Consider the following 17209-nt stretch of genomic DNA (forward strand, 5'->3'; position numbering starts at 1 on the left):
TGACACTCAAGTCTCCGCTGGTTGTAACTGCTTGTGCCCACCACTTATGGCCAGGGAAGAAGAGGACAGTCCCTTAGACTGCAGGTCCTCGGCCCTGATGGTCTGGCTGCTCATCCCTACCCCCTCCCTAAGGGAGCTTCAGGCAACCACAGGCTCAGGGCCTGTCCAGACCAGCGAGGTGGACCCTCCAGCACAGACAGGTGAGGTGCTGGGGATTTCATGGGTGACCCATGCTGTGACTCCTGAAACCACATGTATAAGTCCCACAACTTGGCTCGTGCCTGGAATGGATGGACATAAACCACAGTCTCCAAGAAGCAGAGCAGATCTGTCTCTGGCTGGGTTTGGTATTCTTGGATGAAGGCATTTTCCTTTTCCATCAACGGGAAGGTCCAAACCTCCCCCAGCCAGTGTGACAAAGGCACACTTCACACAACTTTGACATGAATCGCTTGACTGCTTTTCCCTCATGTTCCACACACAGAAACAAAGAAACCATCAAAATAATTCTTGAGCAATATGAACGCACTGATGCTCAGAAACAACAACAAAAAAGGCCCATCAGTCATCAATCTCCACTTTAAATTGGACTTTGGGGGTTTTCCAAGAGCATATGAATTTTAGTTGGAGAAAGAGTGTGGACCTGGGTGAGGGAAGGTCAGTGGAGAAGGGACAGCGGTGAGGGGAGATGCTTGCTTTTAAAATATGGGGGGCTTCCCTGGTGGTCCAATGGCTAAGACTCCATGCTCCCAAGGCAGGGGGCCCGGGTTCTATCAATGGTCAGGGAACTGGATCCCACAAGCTGCAACTAAGAGTTCGCAAGCCACAACTAAAGATTCCACGTGCCATGACGAAGATGGAAGATCCTGCGTGCTGCAACTGAGACCCGGCGTGGCCAAGTAAATAAATAAATATTAAAAATACAGTAATAGTGCTGAGTGAACCTTGGCATGCATGTGTCTCTTAGAACTGTGTTTTTCTCAGGGTATGTGCATGGTAGTGGGATTGCTGGGTCATATGGTAGTTTTATTCCTAGTTTTTTTTTTTGAGTTGATGTACAGCAGAGACCACAACATTGTAAAGCAATTATTCTCCAATTGAAAAAATTAATAAATAAAATAAAATACAGATACTCAGGAGTCTCTACACAAGCCCCTCTCGGAATTCAAAAGGTCAAGTCCTGCCAAATGACTGACCATTGATCCACCAGTCACCATGGGGCTGTCTTACGGAGGCGGGGGTTGTTACTGGGTGAATTGAATCACTTCCCCCCAAAGCCTCTGGATATGTGTCTGTTTCTGTGCGGTCACGGTTGAGATCTAGATTCTGTAATAGATGCCCCCCAGGGCTCTGCTTGCATTTTCTGGGGGTCCCTTTGCAGGCAGGGCGTGGGCTACCCCTGGAATTGACAACCCCTCCTCCAAGGAGCAGCCCTGATCCCACCACTGAGCGGGGCTCAGTTCCCTTGCGCTCTAATGGGGCCAGCTCCACAGTGGGACTCAAACCCATTTAATTATTTGCAAAACGAACATGCGGCCCCTTGCCCAACTTTGTTAAACCAAGTGTGAGGCCATTCTGAGCACGTGATGGGTGCCACCCCTGGAGCCGGCCCTGAGGGGAAGCAGGTTGCCTCCAGGACCACCGTTGGGGAGGGGGGCCGGGTCTCACCCAAGATACCCTCCACAGGACCATCTCACGTCACCTGGTAGGACTGTGCAAGCTCTCCCCAGGAAGCTTCCTGCTAAAATCAGTTCCTAATCAATAAATCCAATCCTCCTCCCAGGGTCTGCTTCAGAGGGACACACACCAACAGGGTATGCATGTGGTCCTGATAGTCCAAGGGTCCAGAAGCAGAGCTGAGCAGACAGCTCATCCCCATCACACCCACCACCTCCCACCCTCAGATTCCACGGCTCCAGCACATCCAATTTAAGGTCATAAGGTGCTTAAAACTATGAATCATGCATGAGCAGGTGAGTTCATTTCCATTTTATGATGAGCAGACTTATCTTGAGAACATTTGAGATGGGTACATGTCTCCCAGAGTCAAACCTGGACGAAACCTGTGCCAACCGAGACACTGACCTTCACACAGCTTCCAAAGGCAGTGACCTCTTCCCATGGCAGATCTGGGGGGTGGCAAGGTCAAGGGGACTACTAAGAGGGCCTCGTTTCCAGGACGATAGAGCAGGAACCTGAAGCTAGTGAGTGGCTCCCATGAAGTCACCCCGCCAGGTCAGGCCACGCCAGGGCTGAGAGCCAGGGGCCCTTCCTCCAAACACCGCTGGAGTCATGCTCTCTTGGGCTGGGCATGACCTCAGGGGTCAAATTATTTTTTACCCAATGATTTCTGAGGCTCAGAAGAAAATGGAGGAATGTTCTTGCAGACAGGCTGAAAGGGAAGGAAAGAAGGAATGAACATGAACCCAAGAACATGGGGTCACAAGTATGTGTCATCCACTTCTGCCTCACCCACCAGAAGCACCAGAAAGATGCCAGCTTCCGCTAATACTCAATTCTTGACTCACTGCTAAGTCTCTCTGGGTTCCACCTTCCTACCTGACTCCATGTGGATCTTCCTTACAACCTTGGTTGTGCTAGAATCTTGTTGCCAGTTTCCAGTGTGTTTTCAGTTGAGTTGCTCCATGTGCAGATGTATTTTTGATGCATTCGTGGGGGCAAGTGGGCTCCCAGTCCTCCTACTCTGCCATCTTGATCTCCCCTCCCATCTCATTAAGTTCCTAATGCATCTCTCCTCATCACTCCCATTTTACAGATATGGAAACTGAGGCTTGGAGAGGGGAAGTCATTAGCCTAAGATCACTTGGTGGTGGAGCAGGAGTTTAAACCCAGTTCTGGCCGGCTGGTTCCTAAGAGGCATCCTACATTGTCTCTCACTGTCCTGCTCTTTCCCACTGGTCCCAGCACTTTCCCATGTGACGTTCACAGACTCAAGTGGGTCAGATCCACTCCAAGGACTGTTTCTGTCATCAGCAGGTAATAGACATGTTGGCATCAATCCCCACGGGCTCTGGCTTTTCCTGCAGGACTCACACCTGAAGATTCTGGAACCTGAAACCTGATGTTTGCCCTTCAAGGACATTCAGGGGTAAATCACCTGCTTTCAGGGGGTGCTGTTTACCACGTAGAAACTTGAGCTTTCAGAGCGCTGGGTGGGTGTTCAGGTTTTACTGGATCTTAGCATCCACCTGTATCTCAGTTTGGAGAACGCCTGAGACCATAGCCGTGCCTTCTTACCCGGTCACCTCTGGGGCCGGCCACCCCTACCTTCACTCTGTTCCCACCCCAGTGGCCTCCATGGGGCTCTTCAGTAAGATCTTTCCTGCCCTGGGACTTTTGCCCTTCTGGCTCCTTTTGCCTGGGTGCCCGTGTCAGATGCTGGCCCCGATGTCACCTGCTTACCTTCCTGACCTTCACCCGAAGCAGTCCCCTCCTACTCAGCCTCACATCACCTGTCTGTCCAACCCCCTTCATGACTCCATTGCAGGCCATGCCTATCCGGCTGGTTGATGGGTTTAGTCTCCTAGGAGGATGTCAGCCCCTGAGAACAGGAGCCCTGATTTATCCATGGCATCCCCCCAGCACCACGTCTGCGCACTGGAGACTTCCACGAGTGACTGTGGAGCCGCAGGGCACCTGCTTCATGCCTGAGAGTTGGCCATGGATAGTACCTCGCGGCAGAGGGAGGGGGACAGACAACCAAGTTCACGTGGCAGCAGAGGGCGTGTCTGCTGTTCGCCAAGGAACGCGAAGTCAGTCACAGCCTAGGCTGGTCCTTGGGTTCAGAGTCACGGGCTCCAGAAACTTCTACTGCTGATTACACCCAAGGTACTCACAAGTTCACTTTGAAATTACAGGGGCATTTTCACATTCTTCCCACAGGTCAACCCTTTTCTTGCCCTCCTATCGGTCAACTTCGTGATGAAAGCTACCTCAGACACCTGGTTGCCCAAAGCCACCCACTGTCACTGACTGATCACACCTCCCGCTTACCCACCGCTGTCGCTTTATTGAAAATTCCTCTGCTGTCCTTGTCCGTGTTCTGCCACATACTTGGAGGCACCCTCTGCGGAAAGAATCAGGCAGTCAGGGCAGGTGTGTGGATTCCTGCTCAGGTGCTCACAGCTCAGTGGCCAAACTAACTAAACACCTCAGCCTGGCTCTGACCCCTCTCCTCCCCCAAATAAGGTCCCCCAATCCCCACCTGCAGCCATTCCCCCTCCTCCCCAGGGCCCCCTGCCTGTGTAGTCTGCCCTCAACTCGTGACATTTCCCTGCCTGCCCCCCACCCCGACCCTGTGCTCATGACGTGCTCGGCTGCTGTGATGGCCGAGTTGCTTCAACCTCACGGTTCTCACATCTGCTGATCCTCTGCCCACTGTTTCTTATTATTCATACTGGGCTTCAATGTCCCCTCCTCAGGAAGCCTTCCCTGACATCCCCGTCTATTTTCATGGTGTCCTGAATGTGACCTCAGTGGTCCTGATCACTGTCGTCACCAAATAACCACTTGGACTTTATTCATTTTGTGATTTCCTGCTTGATATTAGCTGCGTGATGCCATGGACTGAATCTGCCATGTTCACAAACGTAGCATCAACCTCCAGCACAGAATAAAGAGTTTGTTCAGTTGCTCAGTTGTGTCTGACTCTTTGCGACCCCATGGAGTGCAGCCCGCCAGGCTTCCCTATCCATCACCAACTCCCGGAGCTTGCTCAGACTCATGTCCATTGAGTTGGTGATGACATCCAACCATTTCATCCTCTGTCATCCCCTTCCCTTCATAAATATGTACTGTCAATTCTTAAAAAACAAATATAATAGATGAGTGGAAGAACACATGGATGGATGATTGAATGAATTATTGGGTGGATGGGCAGAACACTGGATGGACAGAAGGATGGATGGATGGATGAGTGGAAGACAGGATGGAAATGGATGGGTGGATGGATGAAAGACTGGATAGATGGATGGAAGACTGGATGGATGGATGGATGGATGGATAGAAGACTGGATGGATGGATGGATGGGTGGATGAGTGAAAGACAGGATGGATAGATGGGTGGATGGATGGAAGACTGGATGGATAGAAGGATGGATGGATAGAAGATGGGATGGATGGATGGAAAGATGGAGGACTGGATGGTTGAATGGAAGACTGGATGGTTGGATGGGTGGAAGACTGGATGGGTGGATGGTTGCATGAATGGATGTATCAGTGGATAACTGGACGGATGACTGGCTGGAAGGATGGTGTCAACCATATTTTTCAATTCCCTGAATGAAAGTAGGAGGAGCTTTTGTATGTCGAGTCCCACATTCTGATGTTTGGCATGAAGCTGTGTTTGCTGTAAGTCCTCTTGCCCACCATCAGACAACAGGGTGTCTCCTTTATTCCCCAATCCTAGTTCCCACTTTGTCCCCTATAAGCCATCCCTGAGCCGCTGCCCAAGTCCCAGCCTGCAGCCTGGAGTGGCTCCCATCTGCGGGGAGGACTGCTCAGGTTGGAGGAGAGATTTTGCACAACAGAAGCATCTTAGCCTCCTAGCATCTGACCCCCAAAGGGCCAGCTGATGGCGTAAGAACCACCAGGTGGAATACAGCCATTTTCCTTCATAGCAGCTTCAGACTGGAGCTCTCAGGACAGCCCACAGGGCTTCTTTCTCTTCTTCACCCCAGAAACGCCCACCACCATTTTTAGTGCCCTCTGTAAGGAAAGAATGGGCCTTCTCCTACCTGGATATTCTTTGTAAAATTTCTGTCGTAAGAATCGACCATCTGGAAAAGAAATGAGAGAATTAAGCTCCTTTCAGGGAGTTTATGAGGTCAAAACTATTTTCACAACCGTGCTAAGAAATGATTTGTGTTTTTCACTCTCATTCTCTCACAAGTGTATGGTGGAATTTTTTAGAAGCTATGTTACGTGTGACACTGCAGCCCATCAAATGCACACGCAGACATGAAGATCCAGTCCTCTGAATACACATATTACAACCGCAAATATGTAAAACCATGCCACTCTGCCCACTTTGTGTGTATGTTGGAAAACAGAGCCATTTTTAAGAAAAATACTATTTCTGTTCACCCCATAGTGAGTTTATCATTGTCACTTTAAAAAAAATTAATTATTTTAATCGGAGAATAATTACAATATTGTGGTGGTTTTTGCCATATATTAACATGTGTTGTGTGTGTTGTGTCTGTGGAAGTCACTCAGTCATGTCGGACTCTTTGTGACTCCCTGGATGATACAGTCAATGGAATTCTCCAGGCCAGAATATTGGAATGGGTAGTTCTCCAGGGTAATCTTCCCAACCCGCGAATCGAACCGGGGTCTCCTGCATTGCAGGCGGATTCTTTACCAGCTGAGCTACCAGGGAAGCCCTATATCAACATGAATCAGCCAAATATTTGGAGTGTCTCAGCTTTACTTTTGAATATGGTAAATATCCATAGCCAGAACCCAAACAAGGCTCTGTGGGGTTCTCAGTATTTTTTAAAGTTAAGTTGTTGGTTTTGATTTGGCCGTGCCACACGGCATGTGGGTTCCTAGTTCCTTGACCAGGGATCAAACCCACACTCCCTCAAGTGGCAGTGCAGAGTTTCAACCACTGGACCACCAGGGATGTCCCTCAGTATTTTTTTTAATATAAAGTTTGAGAACCACTCTCTTAAGAGATGAACTGGAAGCAAATTCCAAAACACTGTTCAGCAAATGTCATTACAAAATACATTCACAAGGAAAGCAAACGGCAGTTTTTGAGTCTGTTCAAAAGAGACTTGAAAGTCATTACTGCAAACAAAACAACTCAGTTATGAAACTTCACTTCACTGCTCACTAACCCACTCGGAGCCTCAGTTTTCTCACCAGGAAATGGGCATAAAATCAATACCTCTTAAGTTATCATGAGGATTAAGAGAAATGCTTTCATTGGCAACATAAGACTTGCAGCAAAAATTAACAGCGCTAAGCGCTAAGTCGCTTCAGTCGTGTCCGACTCAGTGCGACTCCATAGACAGCAGCCCACCAGGCTCCCCCATCGCTGGGATTCTCCAGGCAAGAACACTGGAGTGGGTTGCCATTTCCTTCTCCAATGCATGAAAGTGAAAAGGGAAAGTGAAGTTGCTCAGTCATGTCTGACTCTTAGCGACCCCATGGACTGCAGCCTACCAGGCTCCTCTGTCCATGGGATTTTCCAGGCAAGAGTACTGGAGTGGGGTGCCATTGCCTTCTCCGAAAAATTAACAGGAACCATACAAAACAGCCACTTTCGTGTGTAAACAAGTGGTCAACTCTTGGTAATTTCATTTGTCTCAAATTACTAAGAATCCCCACCACCCAATACCCACTGCTGATTGTCAACCACCCCACCCCCTTCCAGAGTCCCCACCTCTATCACAGCAGTGAAATACTTTCTGGTGGGAGTTGGGGAGATGTAACGTGGTAGAGTGGAGAAATCTGGCCAGCTCATACAGATGGTTCACTTAATTGCCATTGGTCAGCTCACCCCTCCCCTTCCACCCATGAGCCTTGTCTGATGGCTACCAGGTCAATCATATTTGTGTACTTGGAACTAATATTCCAATCATATCTCAATAAAAATCATTCTGTTCTGTGGACATTTTAACCATCATCAGGGTGTTCAGAGCCAGCGCTGACATTTACTGTTCAAGGCGACAGAACCAATGGCCAATCCACACCCTCTGGCAGACAGTTTATCAGCAATCTCAATGACTACTATTTACAACAATTTTCCAAGCAAATGACAATTTTTTCCAGGCCGGAGGCTCTCTGAAACATTCCTGCTCCTCCCTTCTCCCTGGGAATGGATTCTAGTTCCTAATGCCAAGGGAAGGACACTGTGATCTGTGCCTAAATGGACCCCCTCCTCGCACCCAGTGTGTTTACCAAAAGTGTCACTTTAACAAAAGAAATCAATTGATTTGAGCCTCTGCTCAGGACTGCGTGACCACGTTATCCTTCTCAGGCAGCATTAGTGAAGTCATCTTGTCAGAGGGGAGCGTGGAGGCCCATCTCCCTTGGGTGATCAACCTTGGCGTGTCATGGAAGCCACTCAGAAGATGTACTGGGGAGGGGGTATAAATTAGGAGCTTAGGATTAACATGTACATACTTCTATATATAAAACAGAAAACCAGCGAGAACCTACTGCATGGTACAAGGAACCCTGCTCAATACTTTGTATCGGGTTGGCCAAAATATTAGTCCAGGCTTTTCCTTAAGACATTACAGGAAAACCCAAATGAGTATTTTGGACAAGCCAGTAATAATCTATAAGGCAGAACAACCTGAAAAAGAATATACATATATATATATATGTATAACATACATGTATATATCTGAATCACTGTGCTGTACACCTGAAACTAACACATTGTAAATCAACCAGACTTCAATAATAAAATAATAATTTTATTTATTGTAATAAATAAATAAAATATGCACTGAGGACCCCAACTCTGCTCTCTGAGAAGTCAGATCTACTGCCTGTGTCAATGTTCATTTTCCTCTTGAGAAAGACATGAACTCCTCCATTGTCATGGTCCAGACTGAACTCAGAATGGTCCTCAGCCCCCTGTAGCAGCCAGCTCTCAGCAAACGTGCATCTTAGGTGTGGGCATGAGAGCTGTAATTTATTCTCAGATAGTGCCCCCAAATACCCATGCAGATTTATACGGAGGGAAGGTATGGGCTGGGGGGAGAGACAGAGAGTACGATGAAGAAAACAGGAACGACTAATGAATGATCGTGGAGGGTCCAAGGGACTGTCCTTGTCACTGTTTAGTAAGTCAGAAATTACTTCAAATATATGTCTTTTTCAAAAAAAAGAAAAAAACTTAAAACCAGAGGTGTCTTCCTAGGTTACCCTGGGATAGGAGTGCCCCTCTCCTCCCCGAGACCGTTGCTCCAAGGGACGTTGTTGGAATTTAAGATGTTTCCAAAGACCTGTACAATTACCAACAATTATTGCCAAGTGACGGCCCTCTGGGGAAGAGATGAGGGGAAATTTTATTTACATTTCCATACAGAAGGCTCTGATCGTTCCTCTGGGCAGGGAACAGGTGGACAGGCTCAGCCCTCTTCCCAAAGACAGGTGACCCCAGCGCATATTTGTTGAGGACCTACTCTGTCAGGCCTGAGGGCTTTAGAAGTATTCTCTAATCCAAGCCTCATCACCACCCCAAGAAGTACTTACTGTGGGGAAACCCAAGTGCTCCATTTTACAGATGAAGAAACTGAGGCTAAGAAAGGTTAGCTGCCCAAGGTCATCTAGGAAGAAAGCCACAGGGTTTGAGCCCCATTTCAGTGGCCTGTAGTCTTTTTTTATTTTATAGGGCTTTTTTTTTTCCAATTTCAGAAAATATTTTATTTTTTAAATGCTTTTTTATTCTAGTAAAAGCCACATACTATAAAACATACTATTTAACCATAATTAACTGTACAGCTCAGTGGCACTAAGTACATTCACATTGTTGTGCAGCCCTCACCATCATCGTCTCCCGAATTTTTCTCCTTCCTAAACTCTGTCCCCGTTAGATACTAACTCCTCCTCCCTGCTCCCATACCACCCCCACCCCTGGCCCCTGGCATCCACCAGTATACTTTCTGACTCTATGAACTCAATGATTCTAGGTACCTCATATAAGTGGTATTTGTCTGCATCTACTGTATACTGGAGGGGCTTCCCATGTGGTGCAGTGGTAAAGAACTCGCCTGCCAATGGAGAAGATGCAGGTTTGATCCCTGGGTCGGGAAGATCCCCTGGAGAAGGGAATGGCAACCCACTCCAGTATTCTTGCCTGGAAAATCCCATGGACAGAGGATCCTGGCAGGCTACAGTCTATGGGGTTGCAAAGAGTTGGACATGACTGAGAGCATGTGACTGTGTATTGGAATATGTTTTTAAGGTTCATCTAATACATGTCATGTGGCCTAGAATCTTAACTACACTCGACACTGCTTGTGGTCATACTTCTCCCTTTGCAGGCTTGCACTGAGGCTTAGGGGAGCACCCATGGGGTTAGGGGGAGCACCCATGGGGGCCTCCATCAACCTTGGGCACCATCAGTGCAGTCACCTGAATGTCCCTTTGCTGATCTCCATCCTCCAAGTGGGTCTTCCTCGAATTGGTCTGATTCCTCAAGAACCAGTCTGAACTTGTTTGACTGACCCTGGTCTTGGAGATCACGTAACTGAATGAGCGCAATCAGGCAATAAGAAAGGCCCGGTATTTCCAGACCTTTCTGGTTATAAAAATGATATTTCAGCTCAGAGGACTCCTGACTTGCCCCCCTGGCCCTCGCCCCCACCAGCTCTCTTCTGGAAAAGGCTGCTCCTTCCAGTAGGTTCCTATAGGCTGGCCTGTCCTTGGGGCTGAGCATCTGGAAGACAGTGGGGGGCCCGGTCCACCTGTGGTGCAATTAGGTGTCTATAGACAGCAGTGGGGCCAACAGAATGGATTCAGATCTGTGCTTGAGAAACTACAGACGTGGTTTACATGGATTAACTTACTGGCTCTTCAAAGAGTTTGTGAAGTAGCTTAACTTTTTTTTTTTTTGGCTGTGCCTCGCAACACGTGGGAATTTAGTTCCCAGCCCAGGGATCTCAAACCTGCACCCCCTGCATTGGATGCATGGAGGCCTAACCACTGGACTACCAGGGAAGTCCCAGCGTAACTATTATTAGCCCAGCTTATAGATAAGGAAAGTGAGACCTGAAGAGGCTGGCTACATGCCACATGCAGCAGCGAGGGGCTAAGTGGCTGCTCTGGTTGGAGAACCCACTCACATGCCTAACAGCAAGTGGGATGAGGGAGAAATCTGATTCCTGGTTGGTTATGAACCTTTTATACGCAACGTTTTTTTTTTTCTCAAATTGAGCTCAGAATCTGGGAACCACGATACATGAAACAGTCCCATGCCTCATAACTATATTGTTTACAATGATGATAATGCTAAATGTATAAGAGATTTAACATCTACATCTTTCCAGAAACACCTCAGAGAAAGAAAATTCTCAAATCAGAGGGGAAATGCTTTGGCAGAAAATGCATGTGGTGGGTTCTCTGGGCCAACAGGGTCACTGTGACGATTCTGATCTTGACTGATGTGCTGTCCTCAGCTATTAGGGCTGAGGGATGCTGAAGTGGGGGCGTGGGCCTGGAGGATGTGTTCTCAAAGCTCCAATGAGCTCAACTTTGACAAGGTTACCCGATTCTTCCCTTGCACATAGTCCTGGCAAATTCCATGCCTAACTTCTCGACCTTACACCTCGCAGGAGGCAGGAATGGCTTCAGGTCCCCCCAGCAGGCCCCCTCTGCTCTGTCTTCCGTGCCCCTCAACCCAGAGAAAAGCATGCAGACTAAAGCCACGCTACTCAGGCCCTTCACTGAACTATTTATTGACTTGTCTCCAAAGACAAATATTAATTAAGTCATACTGAAGGGTCCTAGCAGGGGGAAGTTAAGGGTTCTCAGGCAACTCAAATATTGTGCAGTTTATAATGGATAGATAGATATTAATAGAAGTAAATTATCCAGTGTTTACTGAGCACCTCTTATCTCTTGTCTCGGCTCTGGCTTCACACATGTGATTTCCATCACCCCATAACCCAACATGTAGTGATATAATTTTACAGATAAGGAAACTGAGGCTCAGAGATTGGAAACAACTGACCCCAAGGTGAGCCAGGCAGGAGGTGGCGAGCTGGGCTTTGCCCTCATCCTGCGCAGATGAGGAGGGAGCAAGTGGCCTGGAGCAGGGTCGTGGCGGGGGACCAGGGTGGGGACAGGCTCAGAGGCCGGGGTTTCCTCTGGGACGGGTCTCCCATGGGGGAGTTCTGGGAAGAGCTAGGTGGGGCCTGGTGTCTGCACTCACCTGCCGGCTTGCGCTGCTTGACGCACTGCCCACGGTTGGGGATGCCTGCGGCCAGGTCACCCGGGCTCAGGATGTGGCACTCGTAGCCTGAGGGGCAGAGGAGCGGCTCGGCCCCGTCCTCGGTGGTGCTGCAGACCTCTGCTGTGGGGTGGAGGGGGGACACATGGGGGGCTCAGGGGCGGCCCCCAGCGGGGCAGAGGGGCTGCCTCTCATCTGCAACCCAGATGCCAGGCTGTGCCTGGGGTCTCTGCACACACACACACACCCACACACACACATGCACACGGGGGCAGCTAAAAGTGAAATGACCCCAAACATGCCCTCACACGCATTATGACACACATAATATATATTCACCTGCACACCTTGAAACACACGTGTTCATGTTTACAGTCACACATATACATATGTTTACACACCAAAATCCCAATACACATATACAGTTGCACCACCCCATAAGTCCTAACACACATACACACATACATATAGCTGTATCCGCATGCACACGCACACAAACACATCTTGTACATACACCTTCACATCTATAGTCACATACATCTTCATGAACACAGCTGCACAAATACTCAGACACAGCCGCAAGCACAGCCACTGGGCTCCATGAACAGCTGCTCACCCTAACGGACACAGTGGTGCACGTGTATGTGTGCAGAGCCACAAAGCACAGCTGCACACAGCAAGGTGTTCACTCACACCCACACCCCTGCAGTGGTCCAGAACCACAGGCCTGCCTGTCATTCCTTTCAGAAACTGTCCTCCACCACCCCTGCCCCCAAGGAAGCCTCATGGGCAGGGAACAACGAACCCACATGGTGATTTTAAGGATCTGAAAACCCCACCCCCCTCCTTCTGAATTCTCCACCCAATGAGGAGGCCCCAGAACCAGGGACAGTCGAACCCTATGGTGTTCTGGGGATTCTGAGAGCTTCGCTAAGCCCCAGTCATACTCTTCCATGGGGGGTGGGGATGGTTCAAGAGGGCTGGGTATCTGAGGACAAGCAGCCTCCTGGAGCAGAGGCTGCCCCTGGTTTTCAGTTTTCTGGGGGCAGCCTGAGAAGGGGGGACCCCGGCTGTGCCATCGGGTTGGGTGTCACCCCGCAGGTACCTTGCAACACTTCTTCAGGGCCATCCAGGAGCCAGCCGTTTCCCCCAAGCCATCGAGGTTTCGGCTGTACTAGCCAGTCTAAAACTGACAAGATAATGCAAGGTTACATCAATGCCCTCTTCAGGCAGCAGAGAAATGTCCCAGCCTCTGGGAATGGGGAAACTCACATCTCATGAAGAAACACTGACCCTCCCGAAGGAGAAACAAAACAACGTGGTTCTCCTGAAAAAATTCACGGCTTCCCTTCAGTAACAGATTTTTGAGTTTCAACTAGGCACTGGGTAGCCAAGCTGGAGACTACATTTCCCAGCAGCTCCTGTGGCTAGGTATGGCCATGCAAACTGAGTTCTGGCCAATGGGATGTGAGCAAAGGTGATGATGCATCTTTCTGTCTTGTCCTTGCATTGATGCCTGTCTGTCCCCTTCCCTCTCTTTCCTGCAATCTGAAGACTGGGGGCCACTTAGACCACGTGGAGCAACAAGACAGAGGGAACCTGGGTCCCTGGGTGACTGTGGAGCAGAGCTACCTGCCTGCTGTGGACCATCTGTCAACTCTGGCCTTTTAACTAAGGGAGAAGGAAATATTTAATAGGCTGGGCCCCTTTGGTTTATGGGTCTTTTAGTCACAGCCTTACAGCCTGTTCTCTAACCAATACATTTTTTAACAGGAAGAGTGACCATGTAGTAGACTGGAAGGTCTTCAAACTCCCAAACAGGGATTGAAAACCCAAATGTCTCTGGGGACAGAGAAGTAGCATAAAGGAGAAAGGCAGGCCGGGTAGGACCCCGGCCAACTGGAGAGTGTTCTGCCTCAACGGGTCAGCAGTTGGTCAGCTCTGGCCAGCCATTCCCATCATTCTCAGAGCCTCTGGGTGTTGTTGTTGCTTTAAATATTATTAATTTATTTGGCTTCATCGAGTCTTGGTTGTGGTACATGGGGCTTCACTGCAGCTCACAGGCTCCAGAGTGCACAGGGTCGGCAGCTGTGACGCGCAGGCTTAGCTGCCTCATGGGGATCTTAGTTCTCCGAGCAGGAATCAAAACAACGTTCCCTGCATTGGAAGCTGGATGCTTAACCACTGAACCACCAGGGAAGTCCTTGGGTGGCTTTTTCTTTTTCTTAAACTTTTGAGTCTGTATTTAAAAAAAAAGATAAACTCGGTTTTAAATGTTGGCAATTAATTTTTTTTTTAAAGTGCTTTGGAGATCAAATAAAACTGGTTTGGGTTCACATTTGCTTATGGCCTCTGCTTTAGTCTGACTCCAAAACACGACAAAATAAAGAGACTGATGTGCTGTCTAGTGCCTTTGAGAGCACGTAGATGGAAACTGGTAAAAATGCTGGTTAGCTTTTTCTTCAAAAGAGTACAGTATGGTTATAAAATGGTTGCTCTTGGTGTAGAAATGGAAACAACAGACCAGTCCAGCTGTTCACAGCTCCCAAATGAGAGGGGTGACATGGTTCCAGAGCTCTATTTCAGTCTTCTGTTCCTTCCCTCCTTTTTCCCATCACCTCAGGCTTAATGTTAGAAAATATATTTTCAATGCTATCTTTCACTAAACAGGAAATGTATTAATGTATCCTACATAGGGAAACACGTGTGTGCTGTGTGCTCAGTCATGTCTGATTCTTTGTGACACTGTGGGCTGTAGCCCGCCAAGCTCCTGTGTCTATGGGATTCTCCAGGCAAGAATACTGGAGTGGGTTGCCATTTCCTCCTCAGGGGATCTTCCCAACCCAGGAATCAAACCCACATCTCCTGCCTTGCAGGCGGATTCTTTACACCTGAGTTGCCAGAGAAGCCCACACTTTGATATACTTTTTGGAATACTGAAATTTGGTCAAGGCTTCCCATAAATGTGCAGACCCTTAAGGCTTGGAAGCCTGGGGTCTTGCCTCTCTGCTCTTCAACTAGAACTTTCTGGTATCACCTACTAGATAAACTCCCTCCACTCAAGACGTTATCTCAGGGTCTGCTTTGGAGGGAAAGGGAACTTACAAGCAGACTGCAAGGAAGTGTGTAAGCTGCTTGGTCATGTTAGACAAGCAGTTCTCAATGTGGAGCGATTTTGCCCCCAGATGAAACATCTAGTAAAGTCCAGAGATTGTTTTTGGTTGTCCCAGTGTGGGGGTGGGGCTACTACTGCCATCCAGTGGGGAGAGGCCAGGGGTGCCGTTCAACATCCCATGAACACAGGTCAGCCCCTCATTCCCCACCCCAATTAGAATTATCCAAACCCAAAGGTCAAGAGTGCCAAGGGCGAGACAACGTGTGCTAAACATTATTGTTATAATTATTATGACTAATACTTTGCCGACTCTTCCTGCTGGCCAGTGAGAGCCAGGCTTTCACTGATTCGTCCACCCTTCACTGAGTAACTTTTACATGGTGAGGATATAGCAGTGAATGAAACAAATCAAACTTCCTGCCTCATGGGGCTGACCTTCAAGTCGGGGGAACAGTCAGGAGACAAATGAAGCACAATATTCTAGACTGAGCCGTAAAGAAAGCTTAAGCCACAAGGCAGTAAGGAACCAGAGGAAAGCCACAAGGCCAGAGCAAAGATGATCACAGAGGGAAACTTCCCTGAGGGCTTTCCCTGGTGGTTCAGATGATAAAGAATCCTGCAATGCGGGAGATGGGGGTCAATCCCTGGGGCAAGAAGATCCCTTGGAGAACAGAATGTCAACCCGATCCAATATTCTTGTCTGGAGATTTCTGTGGACAGAGGAGCCTGGCAGGCTACAGTCCATGATGCTAGGAAAGACTGAAGGCCAAAGGAGAAAAGGGTGGCAGAGGATGAGATGGTAGACAGCATCACTGACTCAGTGGACACAAATCTGAGCAAACTCCGGAAGATGGTGAAGGATAGTGAAACCTGGCATGCTGCAGTCCATTGGGTCACAAAGAGTCGGACACAACTTAGCGACTGAACAACAACTCCCCTAAGAAAGTGACCACCTCTGGACTGAGATCTGAGAGAGTGAGGAAGTGAGCTATGTGGGTATCTGGGGGAAAGACTGGATTCCACAAATGGGCCCAGGGGCCCCACATTCCTACACTCAGAGCCTAAGGCAGTGGACACTTCACAGTCAGAAGACTAAACTGAAGCTCCAGTTCTGCCTGCTGGGTGACTTTGGGCAAGGTACTCAGCTTCTCTGAGCTCCAGTATCTTTAGCTATAAAACAGGGCTGATAATGGTCTCTCCACTCCATCGGAGTGTGTGAGCATTAAATGAGATACTGCAAGTGTCGGGACCAGCCGACGAGTCAACGTAGACACAAACGCGGGATTCCTCGGCTGAGAAATAAGTAGATACAGACACAGCGAGGTTGAGAGGATCACTGCAGTCAGTGATGACTGTTTATATTACACACAGATTTTTATACCCTTATACCAGGAAATTCTTGTACAATACATTCTTTGCACCAAAGATCACATAAGGAACATAAAGTGATGAATCAAGATCTTAAGACTTTGTTTCTCAGGACTCAGGTCGTAAAAGCCATTTGTCCTGCGTCAGATGCGCTCCAGGGGCTGCAAGATGTTTCCTTAAGGTTAATGATTAATAAGGGGTGGCGGGACAGAGAGCTATGTCTGGAATTAGACCCTTGAGCCAACAAGGCAGCTCCCAAAGCAGATCCTGTTTGTTCTCAGGCTGCCCCCCACAGCAAGGAAAGGCTATTTGGAATGTCATGGACAGTTATTCAGTTTGTGCACTGCTCAAAAACATCTGTTCTAGGCAGCAAGTAAGGCTAGAGTTCCTATACCCTGTCTCAGTCCAAAGGAGGAGACATCTTTTAGACTTGTCCAACCAGACAGGCGTACTTTTATGTGCTTCCTCCACCAGGAGGGGTGCCATTTTGTCCTTCTTGTAAAAGGCCCTTGTAGGAGCCAGCCTGGCAAAGAGGCAGTGCTTAAAGGCAGCACTGATTGCAATTATGAGCATTATTAAGGGTGCTGAGTCCCTTGTCATCACTGTGACCTCACCCTGAATAAAACTGAGCGTGTTCATTCTTACCTTGGCTTTGGCGGGGTGGGGGTGGGGGCTCACTGATGAAGGCCCACAGGAATCAGAGCCTCTGGCTGACAGTGCAGTCCTACCAGACTTCTGTGCTCCAAAGGCTCAGCCCCAAGCAGAACGGAGAGAAACCCCCTGCCTACCCT

The 17209-nt window shown here is 48.6% G+C and overlaps 1 protein-coding gene across 50 annotated transcripts in view; it reads right to left on the reverse strand.

The window, feature by feature from the left end:
- Window positions 1-1974: 1974 nt before the first annotated feature.
- Window positions 1975-17209, reverse strand: part of WFDC1 (WAP four-disulfide core domain 1) — a 65579-nt gene continuing 50344 nt past the window's right edge. For 28 of the 50 annotated variants that reach the window (XM_081513978.1, XM_081513996.1, XM_081513973.1 and 25 more), the window contains 5 exons: window positions 13041-13124; window positions 11918-12058; window positions 5757-5798; window positions 4019-4087; window positions 1975-2392 (listed from right to left, as the gene is read on the reverse strand). In XM_081513978.1, coding sequence (XP_081370104.1) covers window positions 4029-4087; window positions 5757-5798; window positions 11918-12058; window positions 13041-13124 — 326 coding nt within the window. In that variant the 3' untranslated portion in view covers window positions 1975-2392; window positions 4019-4028. Of the gene's footprint in view, window positions 2393-4014; window positions 4088-5756; window positions 5799-11917; window positions 12059-13040; window positions 13125-17209 lie in introns of all 50 variants that reach the window. The other 22 variants (XM_081513965.1, XM_081513985.1, XM_081513983.1 and 19 more) reach the window with 3 other exon arrangements.

This window comes from Giraffa tippelskirchi, chromosome 7 (assembly GCF_054371585.1).
Source record: "Giraffa tippelskirchi isolate mGirTip1 chromosome 7, T2T-mGirTip1v1.2.pri, whole genome shotgun sequence".
NCBI lineage: Eukaryota > Metazoa > Chordata > Mammalia > Artiodactyla > Giraffidae > Giraffa > Giraffa tippelskirchi.